At 47.0% G+C, this 26378-nt stretch overlaps 1 protein-coding gene across 1 annotated transcript in view; it reads right to left on the bottom strand.

Moving 5' to 3' along the window:
• Positions 1-26378, bottom strand: part of Samdc (S-adenosylmethionine decarboxylase) — a 45714-nt gene that overhangs the window by 6657 nt on the left and 12679 nt on the right. The window contains exons 2-5 of the mRNA XM_077683963.1: positions 4452-4538; positions 3782-3908; positions 558-632; positions 23-50 (exon numbers count right to left, since the gene is read on the bottom strand). Coding sequence (XP_077540089.1) covers positions 23-50; positions 558-632; positions 3782-3908; positions 4452-4538 — 317 coding nt within the window. The remainder of the gene's footprint in view (positions 1-22; positions 51-557; positions 633-3781; positions 3909-4451; positions 4539-26378) is intronic.

Here is a 26378-nt window from a genome sequence, read left to right as displayed (position 1 = left end):
AAAAGCCAAGAGCAATGCTTACCATCAAAGAGCTCATCCAGAACCTCAACCTGCAACAAGAAAAGATGGTTATTAATCTCTCACTGCTTCAAAACAAAGCACCTGAGCCTGCAATCCCTGTTTGCTCCAAAAAAGACATCCAAAAAGCACAAAAAAACCTCTGGAAAGGTTTGGGTATTAGCGCCCTAAATATTTGCAAGAAAATTTGACAGCAAATCATAGGCGGTCATGTTGCTCGAGTTAGTTTTAAGAGAATGACAAGATTTCTGCTTCAGTGCGCCGCAAGAAAAACTCCATTATGTGGTAGAATTCCCATCCTGCAAGTTTGACCAGGAAAGGCAATACAGAGTGCAAGTACCACGAATTAAGTTTTCACGAGCGTTGGCAGATTTATTCGAGTTGGCAGACTTTTGCGAGTGTTGGCACAGGTTGCCACAAGTAACCGGTAACTGGGGCAATAGCCACAGAGTCCTGGTACCGGCGCACCAGAGCAGAAGGCGAGGGTTTGCAAGTACATGTTTGTGAAGCACTCATGCAAATGTGGGGAAATGGCTCACCTCATCCTCAAAGCTGGTGTGTGGCTTGTCCTGGAGCTCAGGTCTCATGAAGTTCTTGCGGGAGTAGAAGATATCCTGGAAAATCACATGTAACAGTAGTATTCCATATGATACACATTGTAATAGACAAGCAATACACATATATTGCAATAGATAGTGTAATATACAAGTGTGTAATAGACAAGTAACACACAGGTATTAGTCTTGCATATGGGCACAACAGGAGGAAGCATCATGTGGTAGGTAGGCTTCAGCAAACTAGCCTAACCTTGGAATTTTGAGAGGTGGCTCCTGCAGTGCAAAATAATTAAGTACCACTGTGCATAACAACCGACACAAGTTTCACAAGCGCAAGTTTTTTGCATTTGTGAAATGCTAAGCGTGATTCTAGAACAGGCAACTGTAAAATGGCAGCAAAATGTCATGTCAAGGCACACGATCCTGAAGGTCAACAAAACAGATTTTCACACACTCGTAAGAACGCAGCTGCTGGCTGCAGGGAAAAAAGAAAAAAAGGATCATACTATCTAGCTGGAAAAATAACAATGCACATTCTGTTGGCAGTATATCCACTACACTATCAACACGTTTTGGACAAATACTACACCTTTTAGATGAAGGGTTTCGGCAGAGGAAGATGTAACAAAAACTGCTAGTGATTACATTTAGAACATAGTTTGCATGTTACACACTGAGCTATGGAATACAGGAAAAGAGGCTGGCCAACTTTTGCAGTACCTCAAAGTCAGAAAACACAAATGGTCACTAATTTTTATGAATTCTTGGATGCATAAAATCACACCATGTTGAAAACAAATATAACTTGCTAAAAACACGTGCAGAAATATATTCTTTGCAACAGGTTAGAACTACTTAAGCCCTGACTATCGCACTTCGTGGCGGCCAATTGTTGATTTGATTGATAGGGTTTAACATGCCGACGCAGCACAGGCGATGAGGCGCGCCGTAGTGGAGGGCTCCGGATCGATTTCGACCACCTGGGGATTTTTAACGTGCACTGAAGTCTCGTACACATTGGTGTTTTGGCTTTTCGCCTCCATCAGAAAAGATGGTCAATCGTAAGTGCTCAGAACATGCACTGGCTTCCTTCAGAAGCATTAGGAGGCTTGACAATGATGCACCGAGTACGTGCAACTGAAAGACACAAGGAAGATGCTTTGTGGAGCCCCCCCCCCCCCCCCTTATCTCTTCGAAATTGAGCCTGGTTGCGCTCAAGCTGCCCTGGTAAACACCCCGTAGGTACGAAAGAATGCCTGTGTGTTGCCGCAGCCTCCAGTTCCCTGACCAAATTTACCTGTAATGTTACTCCTTAAATTTTTTTTTTTCTATGGAATGCATAGAAAAACTGAACTTATCCAGCTTTGCGCTTGTAGGCACTAAGGTAAAGCTTTCTTGACAGGAAGGTGTTGACACCATGGTGCTCACGAGGCTAGTTTGCCGCCCATGCACATTTTTTCATCACACTTGCATTAATTGTGGTCTCAACTCCTTTTGAATGTTAAACACCCTTTGCAGGTCCCATGATGAAGATTATTAAGCAAGTGGCAACATTAGCGGTGCAAGCGTTTTCATTTAAATAAAAATTGTTAGTACCAAGAAGTCAGGCTTTTAACAGTGAAGCTATTTAGAAATTGTTAATACCAAGACATTGCCGAGCAAGCACACGTGGGCGCGGGCTTTGCGGCGAATGCCCAGCATTTAACAAAACAAAGAAAATGCCTTGCACTCGTGGGTGCGTGCCTCGCGACGAATGTCTAGCATCCCCTGCGCACGTTTGTCAGGCCAAGCATGCCCACTTAGGAAGACCGGCCAAGATTGGCACAAAAAAAAAACTCCAGCATCTGCCGTTATCGTGGCCACACTTGCTCAGAACGAGAAAGACAGGTCAGAGCGTACGCCCCTCCAAGGTGATGTCCACTGATTATCGCTTCCAAAAAAATGAAGGAAGCTCACACTTATGGCAACACTGATGGAGTAAAGGTCGCTGCGGCAGCGAAGAAGAAGAAGCAAATCAGCTGCAATTGTGGACTTAAGCCTTCATGATGGTCGTGAACATTGCGTACAGCTTCGCGACCTTCAAGTATTACGTTTTTAGTGCGAGCTTCGTTTTTACGCCTTGCATTGCCCCACATGCCAAGTTTTCGTCAGAGGAGTGACATTTACATTTTTTTTATCTGAAGGGATAGTTATAGCTTGTCAGAATATGTGTGATTACAGAATATCACCAGAATTATTACCAACACTAAATTATGATTGAGGTCACATTAAATGAGAGTTGCCTTCATATACAAAAAATATTCCCAGTAATGCTCGAAGCAGGAGGATAGCTTCTGTTTGATTTTGCAATAGAAAAATTTTTCAAGCACTTTGAAATGAGCCTATTGCTAAAATGTGCTTGAGAAATTTTAGATATCAGTTTCATTTCTGGAAATCACTAAATATTTGCTTTTAATTCCGAACTATTCAAACGGAATCACTACCTACTTCAAAAGCAAATATCACTATTTGCATATCCCCAGTGTTTTGGCATACAAACTGCATCGTAGATTTCTGCCTCTTCATACAAAATGCAAGACCATGTTTGTGCATCACATCTTAACCCTTTCAAGGTCAATGACTCACACATGAGACATTGCTTGTATGTTTAAAAAGCACACCTTTTTCAATCATTGCTCTACTTGGCTAGTGCTGCCACTCTGTGGAAATAGGTTAAATTTCTTTCTTGCGCCGATGCCTCATTTCTTTATACTTTACAACAGCGTTGCGCTGACTATTGCTTGTGCATCCGGTCACACGTGGGCACATGGCGGCTGGTTTTGGTTTTGTGCTCCAGACGCTTCCCGCTTTCGGCGCCCACAAAACTTTAGAATTTTTCTTGTGTTACTCATGGATAAACCACATCTATGTAACCATGCAAACGATCTGCTACTTTATGGTCACCCTAAATTTTTTTCTCGAAATAGATTTAAATAAACTTAAATTATCAATAAAAAAATCGACCATGGGGAGTCAAATTTGGCAAAATAATTCCACCCTTGAAGGGTCAAAACAAGAAGGCACTGAAGAGGGTACGCACGGCCAGCTAAACATGGCCAGATGCTGCATTCTTATGCTGACTACATTGCAGAAAAGTGAGCAACATTCAAGATCTGGTGCATAGCCCGCAGTCCCGTCTTGCAGAGACAAGAGCGTGCCCGACTGACCAGCACTTCGTCGAAGCCCGTGAGCTCCTGCACGACGAACAGGAGGGGCTTGACTGCCTTCAGCAGGGTGGTGGAGCCACAGGTCTTGAGGATGAAGCACCGCTTGGACACGAACATGCTGCTCTCACTGCAACGAAACAGGGCAAAGGTCGTTGCAGAAATAACTCGGAACGTCGCTTCTCCCTGCACTTTCCGTCATGGGCAGTACAGCTAAGAGAGCAAAGCTTTATTAAGGATCATGCTAGCTTCATGTTAAGCTAATGTTATGTGAAAAAAAAAAAATCCAAAACAGCTACTGCTTTTGCCAAGAACCCTTCCCCATTTCATTCTGTCTGAAAGAATGCAAAAACTGTCAGAGTACAGAAACATACTGACATTGAGAACTGCTCTTTGCAATCCTGTTGCTAGCGGCTAATCAAATTTTACTTGCTAAACGCATCCACAGTAAGCTGTCCTCTCCCAACAGTAACAAAGTCAATCCCAAAGAATGTTTCTAACGCTCGCACGATTTCTTAACAACAAGCTTTACTGAAGCAGCTCTACTACTGCTTCGTTCACTGCAACTGTAGCAGGCTACAGGTTATACTGACAAAGCTGTTGCATTTAACTGTGCTAGTAAAACCTGCCACAGTGTTCATGCTTTATAGGTCAGCATACTGAACCAGCATACCTGAGCACATAGGAGTCCAGCTGGTCATTCTTCTTGAAGCTGATGATCTCGCACTTGACCAGCTTCAGCAGAGACTCCCAGTTGGCCCTGGACAAGGAGAAAGAAGAAAGAAAGGAAGAAAGCCAGCGTTACTCTACCGTGTCTAGCAACAAGCAGAGCTCCAAGAGACACTGAACAGAGTTGCAAATACGTGTAACCACTGTATCATCTTAATGTTTGAAGTATCAAGTATCAAGTTCAGTTTCCTGGCTAATTTACATTTTTTTATACTCAATCAAACAAAAGTGCAATGAAAGTGCCATGTCCCTCCACACAGAGGGCTTGTCAGCCCTAAAAAGATTCATACCATGCTTGTTTTGTATATCATCATCATCATCATCACCATCATCATAATAATAATAATCATCATCCACCAGCCTACCTACACCCACTGCAGGGCACAGACCTCTCCCATAGACCTCCAGTAATTCCGGTCCTGTGTTAACTGCAACCACTTTATCCCTGCAAACTTCTTGATCTCATCTGCCCACCTAACTTTCTGCCACCCCCTGCCACGCTTGCCTTCTCTAGGGATCCACTCTCTTACCCTTAAAGACCAATGGTTATCTTGCTTTGATTATCTTGGTTATATTGCATATACCGTGCTTCATGTCTTCAAGTCGGCATCAAGCTATAACATATACAAAGTTTTTCGTAGTGCAGAAGTGGATGAGAACACATAGTACTGTGACAATTTAACGCTGGTTTGCACTAATTTATGGGGAAGCCACAAATGGCACAGTGTTTTTTTTTTTTTTTTGCTCCTACTCAGCTTCAAAAATCAGCCAAGTCTTAACTTCCACTAAATGAAATAAATTACACAAACAGGTCTGGAAACAGTCTACAAATCAGCCGGTTATCTTAACCACTGCTTAAGTATATACTGTTCGAAATACTGTAATGAGCATGGTTATCTCGCACGACCGCTTAATATTGCACCGCCATATTTCACCTAAACTTGGGGACATACCCGCAAACTTTTTTCTTCCTCCGAGTTCTGTTGCCAGTGAGAATCATGTTGCAGCAAGTCATATAGTTGTAAAAATTAAGGCAGCCTAAATTTTAAAGCATATAGCTCCGTACACAGAGCCGAAATATGGGCATTCTTGTTAGCCAAATATGCTAGAGTGGTAAAGTCTATTCCCAAACTTTACCGAGCACATTTTTGCTGCGTTTTAACTGCTCAAGCAGATGTCACTAAGCAATCCGATAATGCAACAGGCCTGCACATTTGTGCAGGCAGGCTCCAGCGCAATTTTACCCAGCCGAATTTTGCTTTTCTATAGCAGGACAAAGAATATACGGATGTTTTTAAGCACAGAGGCCGTATTTTTGCCTTTCAAATGCGCCTATTGTGGAGCAGCCTCGTAAAGGTCCTTGTTCTCCCCAGTAAATTCTCTAGTCAGAACGATCAAATAATAGTTTTTTTAAAACTTGGTGAAAACAGCAGTAGTAAGCAATTATTTCAGAAAGCCTTCTCAAAATCAGAATTTACCACAAGACAAACCAATTTTTCATACATGTAACTGGTACTGCACACCCTTGAATATTTGCATTTCAAAGCACCATTAAAAAGTCTGAGAACAGCACAAAAGCATGCCGCTAATAGCAGCAAACGTCAGAGTGTGCTGTATCTACAGAGGCACCTTGATTTCAGTCGTACTTTAATTTAGTTCGAAAATAAGTTCTTAGTAAGTCTTAGTAAGCACATATGGATACAGCAGGATGTAGCCTGTAGATACATTGTCATAGGCAACTGCAGAGCAGAAAGCTGCTACTGTTTCCCGAGCCACTTCTCTCGAGCCAGACTAGCACCAAAGAGGAAAAATTAAGTAGTCCATGAAAACTTCGAGCAAATTTTTCTTGTAACGAATGAAAGGCCACAGGGAATGTCTATGGTACATAAAAAGCGCTGGGTGATGTCGCCATTCCACATATGTGAAGCAGGACATTTTAATGCTTTTTCTGCATTTGCATTTACAAATTTGCAATGCTGCATGTCTTTCATTTCCTTCTTTCTTTTCTCTTCCACCTCACTTCCTATTGCGACTTGATTCCCACCTCCCTGTCCCCGCAGAGTAGCATGTAGGCGGAATGCTGGCAGACCTCTATATTCCTCTAACAAAGAGCTTTCTCTCTAAAGGTTATAGGCCACCAACATTTTTAGTGCAAATAGCTCCAGCACATGCACAGATCCACATTATGAAAAAAGCTTCTATTTTATCAAAACTGTGCCTCTGCTAGCGAAAGCTTTGACATTGTGCGAAGATAGCGCGGTCAGTTAACCATGGTGGCACAGTGAACAGAAGTCATGGGGCCGCACCTAGTCCTTAATACAGTGGTTTCACAAACTAACCATGAACCCTCTCTGCTGCATGTTTGCATAAAAAAACACAAACATCGTGGTGACAGGCTATGTATTAATTTATACCACACGGGGATCTCAAACCTGCAATGAAATCTACACATGGTTGTTTGTTTTACACTTCCAGCAGAAAAACAGCCACCATGAGGATAGAACCTGTGAGCTCATTCTTAGCACTAACACAAGAAAACTGGGCTCTGTAAAAAGAAGAGTGCAAAAACATATATACCAAAATGGTAATCTACATAAACTTCTGAAATGAAATGAAAAGAAAAATTGGTAGCTATTTGTCTAGCTTGGCCACAGAGTACGTTCGAAACAAGAATCGAAAGGCCACTTTCATTAGAATGCCTCGTATGGTTTAAGCTAGACTAGTGCCATAACTATTTCAATGTCCAGCTGTACAAATGTTTCTGTTCACACCCAATGATTCATTTCTGTGTCGACAAAAGCACCATGCCACCTCAAGATTCCAAAATGCCTTTACGCATAATGATGTATTACACCACTAGAACTGTTGCCATTAGTTCAAGAACTGAACACCATGCAGAAGCCCACTGCAACGCACAGTTACCCCCAGCTCCAGCCCTTGTTTTCAACCATTGCATGCATACTTGCGCAAGCCAACATGTGTTGCTTATGCATATAAAACCCCAGACAGTTTGATGCTGTATTTAGACCAAATTTTTAAGCTTGAGACTGTCACCATAAGCTCCTAGTTTAAACTCCCATATTTCTTTGGACCAGCAACTCATCGGATTCCAGATTGACTAGGTTGCTTATCTGTCCTAATTAATCAGGTACAACCATCACCCATTTTAACATATGGCCACAAGGCTCTACACTTATTTTCTTATTTACATAAAAGTTATGGAGGAAGTTTGCTCGTGTCACAATTATATTAACATCGCCAACATTCCTGATAAGGTCACAAACTGCGTGTTCAGGAACAGGAGCAAAACTTGTTAACCTTTAGGGTGATAGCTATGACCTTTTCAAACAAGAAATCCTGCATTTTTGTTGCAGCAAGAAAGATTGCAGCACGTAGAAGGAGTAAATACCTTAGTGTTGCCACAGTTCTGGCACAAGTATACAAGGCCTTATTTCAAATTGCGCTCTGAGCAATGCGACTAAAGAATGCAAACTAGCTGTGCACAAAATTAGAGTTTGTGCACAGCTAGAGTTTAGAGTTTAGAGTTTAAACTTAGAGTTTAAACTCTAAACTTAGAGTTTAAACTCTAACAGCTGGCTGTTAGAGTTTCTGCATGCCAGAGTGCCTGTACAGCTTGTCCTTACAGGCACTGCAGTCCCAGCAGCCATCATCTCCGAACAGTGTACCTTTCGAGTCATCTACTGAATCAATTTTTTTTCATGGCTGGTAGAATGACTGAACCAAGCCGAGAGGCAAATTTACACGGACCCGCTGTTTGGCAGCACTGTTTGATGAACGATTGCTAACCTTATGGTTAACTGAATTTGTATTTTTGTACTTTCCTACTCATTCCTAGAAAAATGTTACTGAACAAGTGAACTTTAATTCCTGTTACACAATTGATCTGCTACAGGCAAGAAGGAAACACGAGGGGGAAAAAAAGGAGGGGTGAGCCCTCCCCTTATGCATGCAACCATGTACATTCGTGCTAGCTCATTACCTGACTGGAGGAGTCCACGCACAACATAAAGGTGGACTATCACAGTACCATTTTCTCGTGGACAGCATGGGAACCATGCGCTGCAACATTGCTTGAAGCATCATAAATAATTTCGAAAGCGGAAATGTGAAATGGCCCCTGCCATTTCCCTGCCCTCCACTTCCGCTCGGCTGCGGCCCCAGAGGTGCCTGCTGACTCTGGTAACAGTCTACAACGCCTCATCTAGTCACGTGCCCGTCTGGATGGCCCGCCGCGGTGCCAAACTAACCGAACACCACGATAATGGCACTTTACCGTTAATTGTTAACGCAGAGAACAGCTGCATTTAGCCGGAAGTCAGGGGGAAAGGTGTGCAGACCGCCTTCCCTTTTAGGGACGGGCCGCGGAAACAGCTGGTGCCGCCACCCCGCGGCCTCCTGGCAATCGAAGGACGCGGGTGAATTCCATCGCTACCATGTACGCGATTTTCACGGTGAACCAACGGTGCAATTCGCACGCCCACGCCCTAAAGTTTCCCCACGCAGGGTCATTCCCGCTGCCGCGACCACCAGGCCCCGCCCCGTTGCATCGACCGGCGGAAGTGACGCACGCGCGGCGGCCGCCATGACAGATACGCGCGAGCCGCGCGGGTCGATATTCGGGGCGCCCTTTCCATACCCTTCACCCGGCAGGTTCACTCGGTCGGACGATCCACGACGGGAATGTGTGTCGCACTCCGGTCCGAACCCAGCCCGGGGGAAACGCGTGGTCGCGGCGAATTCATCGGCGGGCCTGCGCGCCCGCCGTAGCAAAGGCTGCGCTTCGCTGCGACCATTTAGAAGTTCCCCCAGAAAGAGCAGCGGTCTCCGCGAAGTACGGGTCGGTCCACAGGCGGCGATGAATGAAACCGAACGGCAGCGCTCCGCGGGCAGAGAGACCTCATTACGCGCTATGCTCCCTCGGCGGCCGTAAAAATGTTGCCTATTTTTTAGCGCGAAGCTACGAGGTTTCTCGTGTCGTACGCGCACGAACTCCGACATTCACGCCTTCATCCGCGGTTCGTACAGTAGAGAGATGTTGGCTCACCGTTATACCGCCGGCAATATTCCTCACTTTTTAGCGCGAAGTAATTAACCTGGACGATATTCCTCGTATAGCGCGAGCACGAACTGGCGCATTCACGTCTTCATCCGCGGTTCGTTCAGCAGAGAGATATTGCGTCACCCTCAGACCACGCGTGGTAGGTGGTAGCCATTTTGGCGCTGTCGGTGTCAATAAAAAAGTAGACGCTTGGCGACAAACAGAACCGTCTACGTTAGCAAAACCACTCCTTGTCGCAGCCATTCGAAGGGATATCCGCGAAGCAGAAACTACGAAAAAGCGAACCTGGTCACGCCGAGAATAACTGCAGAGCTAAAAAGGTGTGGAATGTATGATAAGAAAGCAGACAAGCGTTAACTCAAGCTGCTCACGCCTACAATTCGAAGGAAAAAAAATGTATTGCAGAACACACCGAAAAGAAGCGACGAATAGAACTTAGCTGGATAAATTTCCCGCCATTTTTGAGTTACAGATCACTTATCGCGCGTTCATACATCCGCATGTATGTACTTCTAGAAATCATGATTTCGTTCCACGCATGGCCAAGGATTGCACTCAAACAGACGCGATCTAACAAACAACTGATTGGAGATTTTAACAGGCGAACATGAGCCTTTTCTCACACCAGCACGCCCAAAATAAGGTTGGATTGAAAAAAAAAAAAAAAAAAACTTATTGGGCTGGCGATTGAAGCCTTACACTAAGACCAAAATATGAGCACCGGGCAAACGCGCGAGCGACGTTCTGCACTGTCACGGCACGTTACAATTCAAGAAGTCATTGAAAGCGAGTAGTAGACATTGTCTTCGACGTGTGCGCGCGATGTCTGAACTTTCGACGAATTTAGCATACATTTTTGGTAAAACAGCAGTTTTGGCAAGTACAAATTGATAACGAAGTGGAAACAAAAATGCCGTTCTAACGTCTCAAGCTGAGCGTGTACAACGCCGCAACGGAACATCGACCATGCACTTGGGTGCCTTCGCATGTAGCTGGCGCCAAGGATATCTGCATACCCCTTTTGACAACCAACAACAGATTCGACATAGGGAGAGAACGCACAAGAGCGCCCGCTGCGCCAGCGACATCCGCTTTTCCGCTGAGCCCATACGCGAGTAGGAGCAGAGGATCACGTTGCATTGCGGAGCAGACGAGGACACATTCATGGGCGCCGCGAAGCATACTGCTGAAACCGCGGGAATGAAGGCCGGAAGAGGGAACGGCAAAAGCGCTTGCTTTATACGTGCACGGATCTCAAGTAGTCTATCAAGCCCAGAGAACGGAGAAAACTAGGCATTTGTGTTTTTGTTGCGTACGAGCACTTTTTGAAACTGGTGTAGGCAAATTTTAACGGGAAAAATTTAAATGTAATAAATTTAAATTCAAATAAATTGAAGGATACGGCACTTAGATCCCCGCCATCATCGTTCGCCGAGTGCTGCACCATGGCCAGTGCCACAGCTAAGGCAAATCCAATATGGACATCGTGGCTTGCAAGGAGCGGCTGCAGTGTGAAAGCGCTACACGGCCTGATCTGCGGAAATTCGTCGGCGGTGTGACTATGATACGCCCTCCACGTGCGACTATGATACGGTATTGGCTGCGAACGCTAGCTGGTATGTGCGATCTATAACGTGCAACGTGGAGGTGGTGGACTGACGGGTATGCGACGTCCCAGTCGAAAAATACCATTGGAGATCCAAACGAACCTGCCCATAACACCATTGAACCAATCAGAAGCAACTGCCCTTCCAAGTGGTTCAATGGTGTTTCGGACTCGTCCAATTAACCTCCAATAATGTTTTTCTTTTTTTTTTTTTTTTTTGCGGCTGGTACGCCTCGACGGCCTTGAGGTCTAATGACGCTAACCGGTACTACACAGATCGTGGCGCAATGAGTGATGTTGCTTGCACAGCGTCAAACTCAACGCTGAACATTGGCCTCACAGCATTCACACGTATACGGACAATGACGATCACAGCTCCCGTCAGAGGTTCACAGCCCGTTTACTAATTTCCATTTGGTTGCGACGTCAGCACAACCACTCACGCTTATGCACGTAACACACACAAGGCGTCTTAATTCTGTGAATTCTTACAGCGAAGCTGTTTACGGCTAGGGTTTCGAGAATTTTTTTTTTTTTTTTGTGTCCGTCAACAAATATGTTTTTTGTGTCCGTCAGCAAGGCGGCAAAGATATAGGTTTGTGGCTAACCGAAATTTTCAAAAGCAAAATTATATGACAACTAGACGCGAAGACGACTACCATTACGCTGAGTTCGTTTGATCCTCGTGATTAGTTCAGAGGAAAATTGTAAAGGTTAAAAAATTTCCGTCTGCTGTCAACATACGGGCGTCTACGGGAGGAAAACAGACAGCCATATATGGGGTGACAGAATGACATTGTAACTACCAGTACCAAACGGTAAGAAAAATACGCGTATCCGTCCCCCAACCATGCGGGTCATGCGTATTTTGCACAGCTTCATCCAACTTCACAGAGTGAAACGGCTCCCAATTTATATTTTGCTCGGTTACGGCTCGAGTTCAGGTTCGGCAAAAAATACATGTTCGGTTTGGAGGCAACTCAACTGAACAAAAGTGCGAAACTTGGCGAGTCGGTAAGGATCTAACGAGCTTACCCAGCTCTGCAGGAGAGTGAGCAGTGATTACCGAAGCTTCAGACGAAGCTTCAACCCCTGTACAGCGTACCGCTGTCCTGCGGGAAGTCGTACGTAGGGCAAACGGGGGGCCGAGCATGCAAATTCTCTCAAAACGTGTCAGGGGAGCAATCTGGCTGCTCATTGCGTGCGGAAAACATGGCTGCTCGCCAAAGCTTTACCGTGCCTCGATACGGAACAAGAATACATTCTTGGCTTACGTGAAGTTCCGGAGGCGTTCACAATCTACAAAACGCGGGCCTCATGTGTCAGCATGCGTCAATCGCACCACACGAAAAAGATAAGCTACTTGGGCGGCGTGACTGTGGTGGGTGACACCACTGATTAGCAAGCTCATTCCAACCATTTTGTTTCCCTCGTTTTTTCACTACAGTCGAACACGCATATATCGAACTCCAAGGGGATCGCGAAATACGTATGCGCTCCTCTATTTCCCGTTATATTTCGCCGTTTTTCTATCAGTGCAATTTAGTCGTCAGTCAGCGCCTGTCCTTGTCCGTTTTCACTCGTGTCCTGTTCCCTCGCGCTGTTCTAATTTTCGCTGAGAAACCGCGAGCACATGGTGGTCGGGTGTGACTCAGTAGAAATCAGTTCTCCCGCACGCTCTGCTGCTGCATCGAGTCATGCGGATATGATAAACCAGCCGTGCTCTCTCCGCCACGAGGCATCTCACCCAAGAGTCGGCCACTTCCATATCGCCGATAACGGCGGCACTCGAACGGAAGTGCCCAAGCCCAACAGAAAACGGCGGAATGCGCTAATGCAGCAGGCCGGCGGGCGGAGGCCAGCTGTGCAGCGGACAATCGTACTGGGGACAATTTTGATAAAAACCGGTCCTGATAGCGAAGACGCAATTCCTTGTTCAACCAGCGCAGCTGATAACGCCAGTGTCATCTTCTGAGCGTCGGGAATAACCTCGGACACGGCGATAATAGAAAGTAGGCAAGAGCTGTAATATCTCCTTCCATCTGGAATTCAGTAAACCATTGCAACATAAAGCTGTGACGAAATACGCGACTCGACGGCGCACGTGGAAGGTAATGGAGACCCAACCGGAAAACGCGTGACTAACGATCGTCCCCGTGCAACGAAGACCATCAGCGCTATTTCAACGAATAACTTTGAGTTGGGTCAGAAGACGCAGCCTACTTAGGGAGAGCGACCGAGAAGTGAATCAGCTGGCGTTTGTACAGCCGGTGGAATTAGTCTCGCGATGCTCTCCTCGGATTTGTTCGCGGCCGTGAGCGAAAAAAAAAAAAAATCGTCACGGGCATTCGTCGGTGCTGACCATGAAGGACCGCTCAAACGTACGTGTTCGGCGCTACTTTTGAGGCTACACAAGGGGCGAGATTCTGAGTTAAAACATTTAAGAAATGCCCATTTCGCGGCTATTACAACCGTGACGTATAGCTGCATTCGAGAGTCCTGTGTACCTGTGTCGCGCACAGAAGCTGACGCTCTGCCTTCCTTAAAGGAGCCATGAAGAGAAAATGCAAGTTGGTTTTATTCGAAAGATTTCGTGTTTTATAGTGCCCCCAGCGCTTGTCCGGATACAAACGGTGCTTTATTCACTGAGAAATTAAACAATTTAGGTTAAAATTTTCATTTTCCCGCTCAATCGTGCGTTTTCGTGGTCCCAAGTGACATCACTGAAACCGACCGCTCTGCAGCCTAGAGTACCTTCATTCACGCATCCGCCGTACAGGGTAGAGACACGTATATGCTGGCGCCGCCATTTTTGGTTGCTCGCTCGCCGCCGAAGCAAGTCATTGAGTCAAAACCGCGCTAAAATTATCGCCGCAACGCGGTTTACTGAAGAAGTTTGAATCATATTGTCTGTTTCGCGTTGCTAGGTCTCGTGGGAAACGAAAAGAATAACGCGCTGAGCCCGTTGGCCCAATTGCGGCGGCACGGGACCGTTCGAAGGTTGTCTCCACCCTGAACAGCGGTGTTGGTTTGTTCCCGCTTTTTTTTACGTTCCGTAGTCTAGATGGCGCCACCATACCGTGGCAAGCGTTTGGTTTGTTTTTGCCCGCATTTAAACCTGGCTTATTTTTGTTCTGGGAGAAAATATTCGTTCCCTGAAACAGTGCTCGCTCGACAAATGGGGTCACGTAAGACACCGTTGCTTGTGTCAATCGGGGGTCGTCTGTGACAACCCCAAGCCCCGTAGTGCTGTGCAGCTAAATTCAAGCATGCTGTGCGCAGTACGAACAGCAGAACGCATCAGTACTTCTATGTTTACATGTGCTTTCGTAACTTCCACGGTTTGTCCCATCATTCTTATTGCTTTGTAAAGAATGTGCCCTAAATTTAAGCGCAAATCGCTCGTTCGTCTAGTTTGTAAGTTCTACCTAATTTGCGTCTGCTTCTGCCAGCCTCCGCCAATCGCAGAGCTTAGCCCATGTGACGACATAGGTTCTGTTGCGGGAAATGAGCTGGTGGGTCGCATGACCATTCCCGTTTTTCCTAATTATGTAGCTTATTTGAGCGAAGTTTACGTTAAAAGTGGTGTCAGTATGATTCTAACGAGACAATCTTTTGAATGAACCAAACTTGTGTTTTCTCTTCATGGCTCCTTTAAAGGAGCCATGAAGACAAAATACAAGTTGGGTTTATTGGAAAGACTGCTTAGTCCCGATAACAATGATACCAATATCATCGCAATCTACGAACAAATAACGGATATATTGAAGAAAACGTGTGAAGCAGTCGCGACCCCCTAGCCAATTTCCCGCAACTTTTCTATGACGTCACGGAACCTTGTTTGTGCGATTGGCGGCCGCCTAACTGACCTGTCGTGACGAGACATGACTGGACGTCTGTAATGGGGCCTCTAGTTCCATTTGACCGCATCACTTGAATGCTAACGTGCAGTTAACGCACGGAAAATTATGTTTTATTGTTGGCCCGTATGACGTCATTCTTGCTCATAACACGTCACTGTGGCGCAAAATTTGAAAGTTTTTAAATACTTCTTGCTTTTTTTTCGTTAAAAAAACATCTTATGTGGCTGTAATGGAGCTGAGTGAGATACTGAACCCTAGTTCTTTCAAATTAAACGAAGTTGTATTTTCTCTTCGTGGCTCCTTTAAACGTGGCGCGCCACTTTCGGGCTGTCTGCTCTCAGCCAATGGTGGCTCGCTGGAAATGAACACATTGAAACGGACGATGGAATGCTCATAACCGAGACTTCCGTCCCAGGCTGCCTGCAGAACAGAGCGCTTGCTTAGTGGCGAGAGAGAGAGAGAGAGAGAGAGAGAGAGAGAGAGAGAGAGAGAGAGAGAGAGAGAGAGAGAGAGAGAAGTTTATTGAAACCGATTTTACGACGAAGTACGCACAAAATGACGGGACACGCGCGGTCAACGATTCGGCACGTTGTGTTGGAATGTGGTTGTATCCATCCATGTCCATACGTGGGAAATATTTGCCCTCCGGAAGAACTAGGGTCTTAAATTGGTTAATTTGTCAGTAAACAAAGCATCGTTTGCTTCCGGACAAGCGCTGGGGGCACTGTAAGACAAAATCTTTCGAATAAAACAAACTTGTATTCTGTTTGCATGGCCCCTTTAAGGGGGCTTAACTCGCCGACGCAACGCAGGCGATGAGGCGCGCCGTAGTGGAGGCCTCCGGATTAGTTTTGACCATCTGGGGATCTTTAACGTGCGCCGAAATCTCAAACAAACGGGCGCTTTCGTCTCCATCAGAAAAGCGGACGACTACAAAAAGATCGGAAGGCTGGTATGGAGTATTATAGCCTACGACAGCTACCACCTGGAACCGACGAAATTTATCATTGCGGCGAAATAGTGCATCTCTACACAAATTAAGGAATCAAACAAGACGAAAGCTCGTCCGGTCATACATGGTTTTTTGTGTCAATTTGTTGAGCTGCGCTGTTTCGCCGCCATGTTAGATCACCAATTAGCCCGACCACCCATTCTTATGCACAAAATTTAATTTCTGCCTTCCGTCCATGGCCACGCAAAAATGAAGAGTAACACAGCTTAGACAATAAGACGGGCATACCATTAACAATCGAGCAATCTCATCTAATTACCTTTAAAATTTGTGACATGATAAAGACGACGCCAGACTTAATATTTCTTCGAAGGAGAGAAACTTATCTTTTGAGGCTGGGCAATCTAGAAGTGCAGCTTATGTGCACAGCACGTAGGCAGCAGATTTTGTATAAGCGAGTAACGTGCTTTGCTAGTGTTAAGAGGTACACCTTACAATAAATTTTGGCCATTTCTGGTGAAAATTTGAATTTGGCCTGTTGAGAGGATATGCTTGCGACTGCATACAGGAACAACGATGTAACGTTAGTTCAGTTTTGTGAACTAAAGTATCTCAAATTATTTAAACTGCGAGTTGCGAAAAATCTCCGGATACTCACTGTTGAGAGGGTGTCTTAGAGGACAAATTCGTTTCCGCAATAGAACTTGCCTGTTTCTTTATGGCCCAATATGCAGTCTCAGAAGAAAACAGCTTTCCACGAGGTGTGTTTATGAAGCCCGTACTATTGTCCCGAATTAACTCGGGTGGAAGATTAAGCTTTCTCTAAATATGAAAGCTTTGCATTTCCTTCACATTTTTTTTTTTACTTCGGCGCACGTTAAAGATCCCCAGGTTCAAAATGAATCCGAAGCGTATACGGTGCGCCTCATCGCCTGCGTTGCGTCGGCGCGTTAAACCCTACAATCAATCTTTCACCTTTTTTTCTGTTAAACGTACTTCGGGGCTGGGATTGAGTTCAGCGAGCTACGAAAGACACGGTTCTTTAAAATAAAGACCGACTTCGCGACCTCTTGACGGGGGTTGCGATAGTTACTGTTAATACGTGATTGACTGATTGCAGGGTTTAACGCGCCGACGCAACGCAGGCGATGAGGCGCGCCGTAGTGGACGGCTACGGATTAATTTTGACCACCTGGGGATCTTTAACGTGCACCGAAATCTCGGATAGACGGATATTTGCTTTTCGCCTCCGTCTATACTGTTGATACGTGTCGCTCACACACGCACTCCGGCACCTTTTACGAAGACTAAAAATAACCGAATGACGCCACTCAACAGTTCGATACACCAGTCGTGTTCCGGGTGCCTCTGGTTCTACGTTCCCTGCATTTGTGAACCTTCTCACAACAAAAGCTGCAACGTCCGTCACAGCAACCGCTGTGGATGTTTCGTAACCGCACGATTCAAATTGACGCACGGAAGAAGACTAAAAGGTCGAGCTCAAAAACGCGCTCGCAACAACTCGCACAGCTAACGGAGGCAGACGACAACAAACCACCCTCCCCCGAAAGCGGCTACCCGCTTGGCGTCCGTCCCAGTGAGCGGAAGATCGCGGCGAGCGAAAGCGACACGATTTCGCGCCCTTGACCGCGCATGGTGCTACCGGAGCGGCTAAAAATACGCCCGCCGCGCAGATATGCTTGCACGCAACGGCAACGTTGCGCAGCCACGAGTTACCCGAAGCACCACCACATATCGTAGCCCGTGGCGACAACAGAGCCGAGAAGCGCCAGATTCCTGCTCATTGCGTCACCCTCGAGCGGCAGGGATTCCTCGTCGCGAAGAATCCACCTGTTGTTGGCCGCCATTTGGTCTTGCTCCCACCGTCCAGGGGGTCGATTTATAACCACGTCTGTAGAATGCCTAGATGCTACACACCTGGGCTATCGCAACGACGCACACTGAAGGGCTCCGGTTTAATCTGACCACCTGGATATATTTAACGCGCGCGCCGAAATCTCGAACACACGGGCGTTTTCGCTTTTCGCCTCAATCAGACAAGCGGCTTAATCGGCCGGTGTCGAACTCGTGTCCTGGGGTCAGCAGCCCAACGCCTTAGCCACTGAGCCACAGCGGCGGATACGTTTGGAAACTAACATATACGCCCGCCAACAGAAAGAAACGAGCGTCAGATGATCGCGTCGCAGTCTCCTAACCCATTTCCCCCCTCCACTGGAAATAAAGAATCCAATCGGTGCCCCAATTTCTCGTCGATCTGCTAGGTAACTGAAACACCTGCGTTCTGTGGCCGTCGGATGCTTCGACGATAGCATGAGCCGCCCGTGCTGTACTGCGCTCGTTCTTCCATTTGCGCGCGGCGCCAGGCATCGCACTCGTTCGTTGCCGCAACTGTTTTCTCCCAGACCGCACAGTGAGGCGTTCGGAGGACAGATGCGATGAGGCGACAATGACGCATCAAACCCAGGGCTGGAAAAAGGGTGAAGCACTCGATCGCTTCGTAATAACGCTGGCGGCAAATGCATTCCAACGTATATACTTCCGACCATGCACCTTGGAAGGGAGTCAATGGACGTAACGGGGATCGTCAGGATTGCCACAGAAGAACACAAAAGCGCAGTCTGTCATATAGGAGAAGAGAGGGCGGTCATTCCAAACGCAAAGCCTGTGTGGTACACGTCCGCTAAGTTTCTAAGAGGTGCAAAGCCCTCCAACGTAAGCCGACGCTTTTAAACTGTTTAAACGCCTTACACAATAGCCTCGTAAAAAAATGAATTACCAACTGCTGTTATATAAAGCAAGCACGGTCAGAGAAAGATTGCACTTCCGCAAGATGGCAATCAATGCGAAAAAAATGCCACGCGGCTACATCTGGCCCACACGTGCACAGCCGCGGTGAAGACGTCAATGACAAAGCAATCCAGATAAGGGGATACTATGCTCTCCAATAGATAAGATTAGCCGCTCCCGTGAGGAAACCACTGGCAAAGCAGACGCGTTCGCACCGCCACAGTTGCTATCGCAGCAGATACCACTCGTCGAGTATCAAACGCTCGTGGCATGCCGGGTCTTTCGATTGCGAAGCTAGAGACTTGTGGCACGCTGGGCACACTCAGTAAAGGCCGGCGTTGCCGGTTTCATCCATTTACGCAAGCAATGCCGACAGAAGGACGCTCAGGTATGGAGCAATGGGCAGAAAAATGCAGCGCACACCATAGAGTTTCTTACACAATATGTACTTACTAAGAAACTATGGCGCACACAAGGCGTCCCAGCTAGCTGCACAGCTAGCTCAGCGCTATCACGGCGTGACAGATGCGGCGGTGTTTATTCTAACCACTGTAGTGCAGAGCAGTGGTTCTCCAATTGGGGGTCCGCGGACCCGAGAGGGTCGGCGAGAGCATTTGAGGGGACCGCGAAGTCTGCCTCAACTTTTTCCGCCGCCATTCTTTTCTCGATTTTGCCATCACTTGCTTGCAATGCAAAAAGGTGGCTTCGCCGCATTACATGCACAGAGGTCAAAACTTAACAACGCGCGAACGCGTGGCTTTTGATAAGTGCAGCGCAGCCTACTGATAGCCAGCGGCGTGACCAGCGAAATTAGGTGACGGCGCTGCGGCGGCTTGGCATGGGAAAGCTATTGCCGATGCTTCCTTGTTTTGGGCGACACCAAAAGTATCTCACCACGACCGCCGCCAACGCCTATATCAAACATTATCTGACGCTGATAACCAGCCTCCAGCACAGTCTCGTTTTCGCATTTGGTATGGTTCCCACATTCCCCCTTTTATATTCGAACCATACAAAAAGGCTGCGACAAGACTGCACTGGTTATGAGCGTATGATAACGTTTAATATAGGCTTTCGCGGCGGTCGTGGCGAGGGTCTTTCGGCGTAGAACCTTGCCCCCCAAAAACACGGAAGCATCGGAAATAGCTTCATATGCCAAGCCACCGCAGCGCCGTCACCTATAATCTCGCTGGTCACGCCGGTGGCTATCAGCACGCTGCCCTGCACGTATCGAAAGCCAAGCGTTCGCGCGCTGTTAACAGTTTCGAACTCTGTACGTTTAGTTGCTTCGCGCAGCACATGTTTTAACATCTGCTTTTTGCGCAACATGCCACGATGCCAGCTATAAGAAAAAAAAAAAAAAAAAAAACAGGCACAGAAATGGCGGCATATAGGCGTTAGGAGACAAATTCAAGAGCACATTGTTTAGCATTATGACGCGCATAACCATTAACGTCAAGCAGAAAAGGCGGGAATTGGATAAATGTGGGCGACGCAAGCTCTAAGTGCAAATTTTTTGGCATTGACACCGATTAACATGTGCTCCATCGTGGGGTCCCACAACACTTTCGCCGGCCCGGAAGGGGTCCCCGGGGCAGTCGTGGCTTAAAACCACTGGTATAGAGTAACGTTGACTGCGCTAGTCATTTTGCAGAAGCCCCACACGTCGTCTAGAGGACAGTGGCGAGGAGTGCGAGGGGACGTGAATTCAGTTACCAAAGGGTGCACTGACGGGCTTGGTACATTCCAGCATCAAAAATGCGCAGCACACGGGATTAAGCAGCAAAAAACACAATATAGGCGCTGACGAACAACTTACCGCGTTTTATGCGGCAGGAAAATATACGCGAATACACGAATATACAGCCGTTTCACTGCCCGGTAAGCAGATCGCGTACCTGATATGACTACTCGGCGATAAATCGTCACGCGGCGGATAAAAATGCTGTTGCCGGCTTAAAATATTTTCATATCGCATTTAACGTCGAATTTTAGTTCGCTTTTTCTGTGTTTTCTCTTAAATTTGCATTTCTATTTTCCTGCTGCATTAGAACGCGCTCAGTTGTTCGTCATCGCCATCGCCTGTATTGTGCGTTTCGTGCTGCTTCATACCCGACTTCTATGCTGTTTTGATGCTAGAATTCAGTTAGGCAGCACTCATCTGGCACACAACCAGACACTGGCATGAACACCGTGCACTTTTCCATGCTTAGGAAGCACCTCACTACGTACGCGAAGTAACATGTTAAAAACGATCGGTAGTGACGTCCACACAAACATGGTGACAGAGAGCCTTTGAAATGCCTGAAGCATATTCAAACCATGTCCACGCATGAGCGTGTCGGCCGTCACTCACCGCGGTGATCCATGCATTCCGCGCTACAAAGTCAAATGAATACTTCGACATGCATGACGACGTCCTGACGCACACGTATACGAAGGAATACGTTTGCTCGGGGTGTGGCATACGTCTTGATTTATGATCACTTCCGAAGTGTTCCGTGCACTTTGAACAGTGGCTATTTCGCCTGCTTCGCGTGTCAAGAATTCGGCAGCGACACGAACTTCGAACGACATTTGCTCGGCTGCTAGCGAACCAGACTGCTTTTGCTGCAACTCCTCGTTTTCAGTAAATCAATCGTTATAGTAATTCGTTCGCACTGAAGCCTCACAACGAAGGCCGGATCTATAGCGGGTAACACCGAAAACGGCGTGACGCCACTTACCCGTCTATTTAAAAACCTGATAAGGACCATTTCCGGCAGCGGGAAATTCGGTGAGAACGGCGGCGCCACCTGGCCTATCGATCAGAAACGAAGCGGGAGGGCGGATCAACGCTATTTTCTTAGTGATCAACCTAACCGGGCGACGAAAATTGATACGAGGCCGCGATCCACCGTCACTCGTTTCGCTGCCCAATATCGCATCTGTCATCACTTGCGGCTTCTCACGTAGCACTGACGTCACGGCCTCCCTGATCGTTGTGACGTCACTTGGATTCCCACCCCAGCGGGCACTTTTACCGGCCTCCTCCAGCTACTAGAATTTTTATTAAATTCCCACTTCCATGACGACATATGCGTACTGATCGTAAGAAAGCAAGTTGCTCCAGCAATGGAGACACCATTAGAGTCAAGCGATGGAGACCACGCAAACCAGGGAGGAAAGAAAAGCTTAGGAGGGGCGCTGACGGCACTTGAACCGAAGCCGGAAACACCGTTTTTGTCGACCGCCCCTTTTTTCTCGTATTTTGCGCGCACGCTGCCTTCGCTAGTTCCACTGTCGCCTGCTTCGTCTTTGCCCGCTGACCATTGGCTACCGGCTTGACTGCGCAGTGACGTAGGCCACATTTCTCCCAATGCGCCGGTGTCCACTGGTTCTAATCTTTGTTCTTTCCTCCATGACGAAGACCGACGTCGCACACACCGTTAAGTTCTATCCACAAATTTCGGCATCGTTGAGCATTCGACGCGGGAAACGACCAAGTCAAACCTTCAATTTCTGAAATATGTGCGGATTCCATTGACTACAGATGCGACCATAAAAAAAGGCTGCTCTTGGTCATTACGTTGTTGCTCGCTAGTTCAAGGGCAGAGCCCGTACAGGCTGCTGGAAGGATTTAAATCAGTTCAAGTCCGGTACGACGGATTTCGCTATAGGCGCAGGCGCGCTTTAACTTATGCAAAAACGCATAGAAGAGAAGGCAAAGCATTCGCGAATTCGCGTAGTACTTTCATGGGGTGCACCTAACCACAGATTCTCGCTCACACAGCAGGGAGCCAAGAACTTTCGCTCCGAGTCCCTCATGTAATCAAAGCGGCTGAACTGTAATCCCTCCGACATTACAAATTGAAAGCTCACTGAGCCCCGAAGCCACACACGTGAGCTATCGCTCAAACAACAAAACAAGCGTGCTTGATAACAGTTAAATTCATCCGTGAATCTACTGCGGCGCTCCTCGCTAGCTGTTTTGTTTCCCCAACACGTCAAACGAAGCTGAGTTTACACACGTCGACGTGGCCCTATTAATTTATGCATGTTGCTGTCCGAGCAGTGCATGACATACATTAACACGAGAGTGGCTCGAGCTTCGGCCATTTAACACGGTACAAGCTGGATAGCAATGACAGAGCAACATGTAGACGGTGGCGTCGGAACTATTTTTTTTCCTGGGGGAAATATGCTACCATAAACAATCATCATCAGCAGCAATTATGGTTTATAAGAATTTATTTTCTTTGAGCAATTCTACAGGGGTTGTGCAGTGGCGCTACAATGACTAGTATGTATAACTACAATAGACTTGCCGACATACAATTAAATCAAACCTAATCAATTGTTATCATAGAAGCTGGAGAGCACAGTAACAAGCCAGTTAATGACTTTACGGCGACTGTGCCATCTACCCTATAGGCAACGGTAGCACCCACACTATCAATGCAGGAACAGTCTACATCCAAATAAATAGCAAAATAAAAAAATTGCAAAAGCAATTTATACTTCCAGCACACGCCTCCTAACCACAATACTACGAGAACTGCGCATTCATGCTACCAAATGAGGGCTCACCAAGATAACTACTGACAAGGCAGGCGAGTGAAATACCTAAACCAGCTGAAGAAAGAAGTTAAACTATGCGTTAACATTGACATGTAGGTTTTTACCACTTGCGTTATATTACTGGAGTACGTGGTACGTACACCGCAACATTTGTTTTAATTTTGTTCCGAATATTTATGATTGCCTCATGTGCCATTAGGAAAATTCGAGTGGTATGATACGGAGGCGTGCATATTTTGTTATATAGAACTGCACTGCTGACATCTCTGCTGACAACTTGGAGCTTGAGTGATAATGAGATTGGTACAAGCCGCTCAGGGAACCGGGGTTTCCTAATAAATCTCAGCTTGTTAGCGTGAAGAGATATCGATCATACTGTCCAGTGGAGCTGGCTAGTATCACGACAGTGTGAGCTGGATACGAAGGGCAAAGCCAATATACCGTTCATCCTTTGATACGCATGCAGGCATCGAATATTTGATACGAGATATTAGCTTGTGAAATGCTTCATACGAAGGCCTTGCGACTACGTATCTGCTGAAAACTGATAACGTCGAAATCGATACTTTTTCAGATTTGAGGGCTTCAAAAAGGCGAAAAATCACGCCTAATTAGGGACCAGCGCCACCGGGATTCTGACTGACTTCTTCAAATAAACACAACTTTCCCCGAGCCGTCCGGGGCTGAGCACCAGTCCTCATGTGCCCCTAGACTGGGGGAGTCGTGCTGCTCCATCTTACGTTTTAAAAGAGGGAGAGCTGATCCGACGCCCCTGGCAACACATCCAGGTCAAATGTCCCCTCAGGCAACTTTTTAGACGCAAAAGAGCTAAAATACCCCCCCCCCCCCCACCATACAGCACACAAGAACAAGTATTAGAGTGTGCAAGCAAAGGACTAAAAAAATCATGAACCACTTCACTCCCAGTGCGGATGGCCAGCGAAGCTTTCTAACACGATACACAGAGGCGACAAATTTGGTACACAGGTACGGACTCAGTTATTGCGAACTAATTATGACAAAAAATAACTCGGAATAATGACAGACGAGTTACAGGCGTTTTATGCACAGCATTCGCTATGCAGTCGGCTTTGCCGCAAAGCGTTTTCGTTGCGCTCTGGAAAAATGCACCGAACCAAGCCAATCATGAGAGAACGTTCCGCGAAAGTCGGACGCGTGCAGCGTCATCCGCATCTCGCGTCAGATAAGGCTCACTAGATAACGCTACTGGCGCCCTGCTTCGGCAGTAGCGTTCGACGCGCACAGGGGCGGTATTCTCGTGTTTGTCCGTTTTGGAAACGGACGTTTTATTGCGACGGACTTCCAGTAAGAGGCGGGCTTCTGGGTTGACTTTCGTTCAACTGCTCTTGAAAGCACATTTTAAACGACTAAACCTACTTTAAACTGTCATGTGTTTATTGTTCCGCCAGCGAGGCAAACAAGGCGACAAAAAGTCGTCTGTTCCAAATCGTCTGCTCCGAGATGCCGCGGCTCATAGCTCCGCCGTGCTACAGTGTAGCCGCGCTTGCATGACGTCACATCCAAGTATTCGCTTTTTAGCCAATGAGGGGTTGCTCAAAACGGACACTTATAACGAACACAACGCGTACAAAAACACGACAATACCGCCCCAGATACGAACGTGGCGTGGCCGGCCACGGCTTGCCTAGCAGCGGTTTCCTTTGCGCCTTGGCAGTTGCGAACGCGTAGCCACCTGCCCAGTTTAGGGACAGCAGATCGCCTCACTTCTTGCACACAGGATGCGCTCGTACAAGCCACACATGTGTACACCCTTTGAATCGGCCATAGCGGACGCCGCCGAAGTTTATATGCCACACACATACCAAGGACAACCGAAGACCGTGCGTGTGCTGCGCTGCGGTGCCTGCCTGCATTGCGGCTAAGCGCCGCGCGTGTGAAAGGCCCGGAAGGGCGGAGAAGTTCGCGAGTCCTTACCACCGCGAAGCAGCGGAACTTTTCAAAAAACTGAACAACAGTTTTCATTATGCTTTACCAATCGCGATATTCCATTCCAAGATAGGTACAAGCCCGGCACTTCTGGTGCGACGCAAAACGTTAATTAAACGCGTTGATATATGCCGCGCCCCGCCCTTACTTTGACCTAAATGCCCCAAACCACTGTTATTGACGAAAAGAATGCGCATAATTGAGCTAATGGAACATTTTACAACAACAAAAAAAATATCTATGAAAGAATATCGCCATTGCTGGGGCCCGAACCAGGGATGTTCGTTCCAAAACCCATGATTTTACTATTTTATTCCTACACTGCTGACGCAGAGCGGCGGAGCTCTTTCTGCAGGGGCCCTATTCTCGATGCCCTGAATTCACGGTGAACTGAATTTGCCGGAAGTCTTTTCTGATTGGCTTAATTTTGGTCACGTGCTTCCGGTTGACAAAGCGGTTGTGTGTGTTTTCGTCATTTTGACTTTCACGACGTTTACTGGCACCAGTTCTAAAGTTTGCCTTATTTTTCTTTACTGAAAGCGCGTAATTCTTGGCCGACATTGAAAAACCACACGAAATGCAGCGGACAAGACAACGTAAGCCTGCTTTTGCGGCTTGTTTGGCCCGCCCTCTCCGTGATTGGCTAAGACGTAACGTAATTTAAACAGTTGGCGGGATCGGCTACGTCACACATTGGCAACTTCAGGTTGCGTAAAAGTGACGTGATGCTACGTAACAGCTTGAAAATAGCGGCTGCTGTTACGTGAAATAGGGCAACAGCTGAACAGAAGGGGTGTTCCAAACAGATGGCGCTGGGTGCGAAAAGGAAATGTCGGGCTTGTGCCCACAATGGAACGGAACCACGCTCAATTACCAATTACCCACGTGAGCTTTAACAAAACATAGCGGATCCCACGCACAAGTGGCAGTCGACGTAAAGCGAAGCTGTTGAACGAACGTCACTCGTCTCCCATGGCCGCCACGCGTTGTTCCGCTTGTCGCATCCATGGCGTGTAGCCTCTGGGCGCAGAGAT

The sequence above is a fragment of the Haemaphysalis longicornis genome, unplaced genomic scaffold (genome assembly GCF_048455015.1).
Source record: "Haemaphysalis longicornis isolate Haplotype H1 unplaced genomic scaffold, Haemaphysalis longicornis Haplotype H1 scaffold_9, whole genome shotgun sequence".
NCBI classification, from domain to species: Eukaryota; Metazoa; Arthropoda; class Arachnida; order Ixodida; family Ixodidae; genus Haemaphysalis; species Haemaphysalis longicornis.
This window is presented reverse-complemented; position numbering and strand designations above follow the sequence as displayed.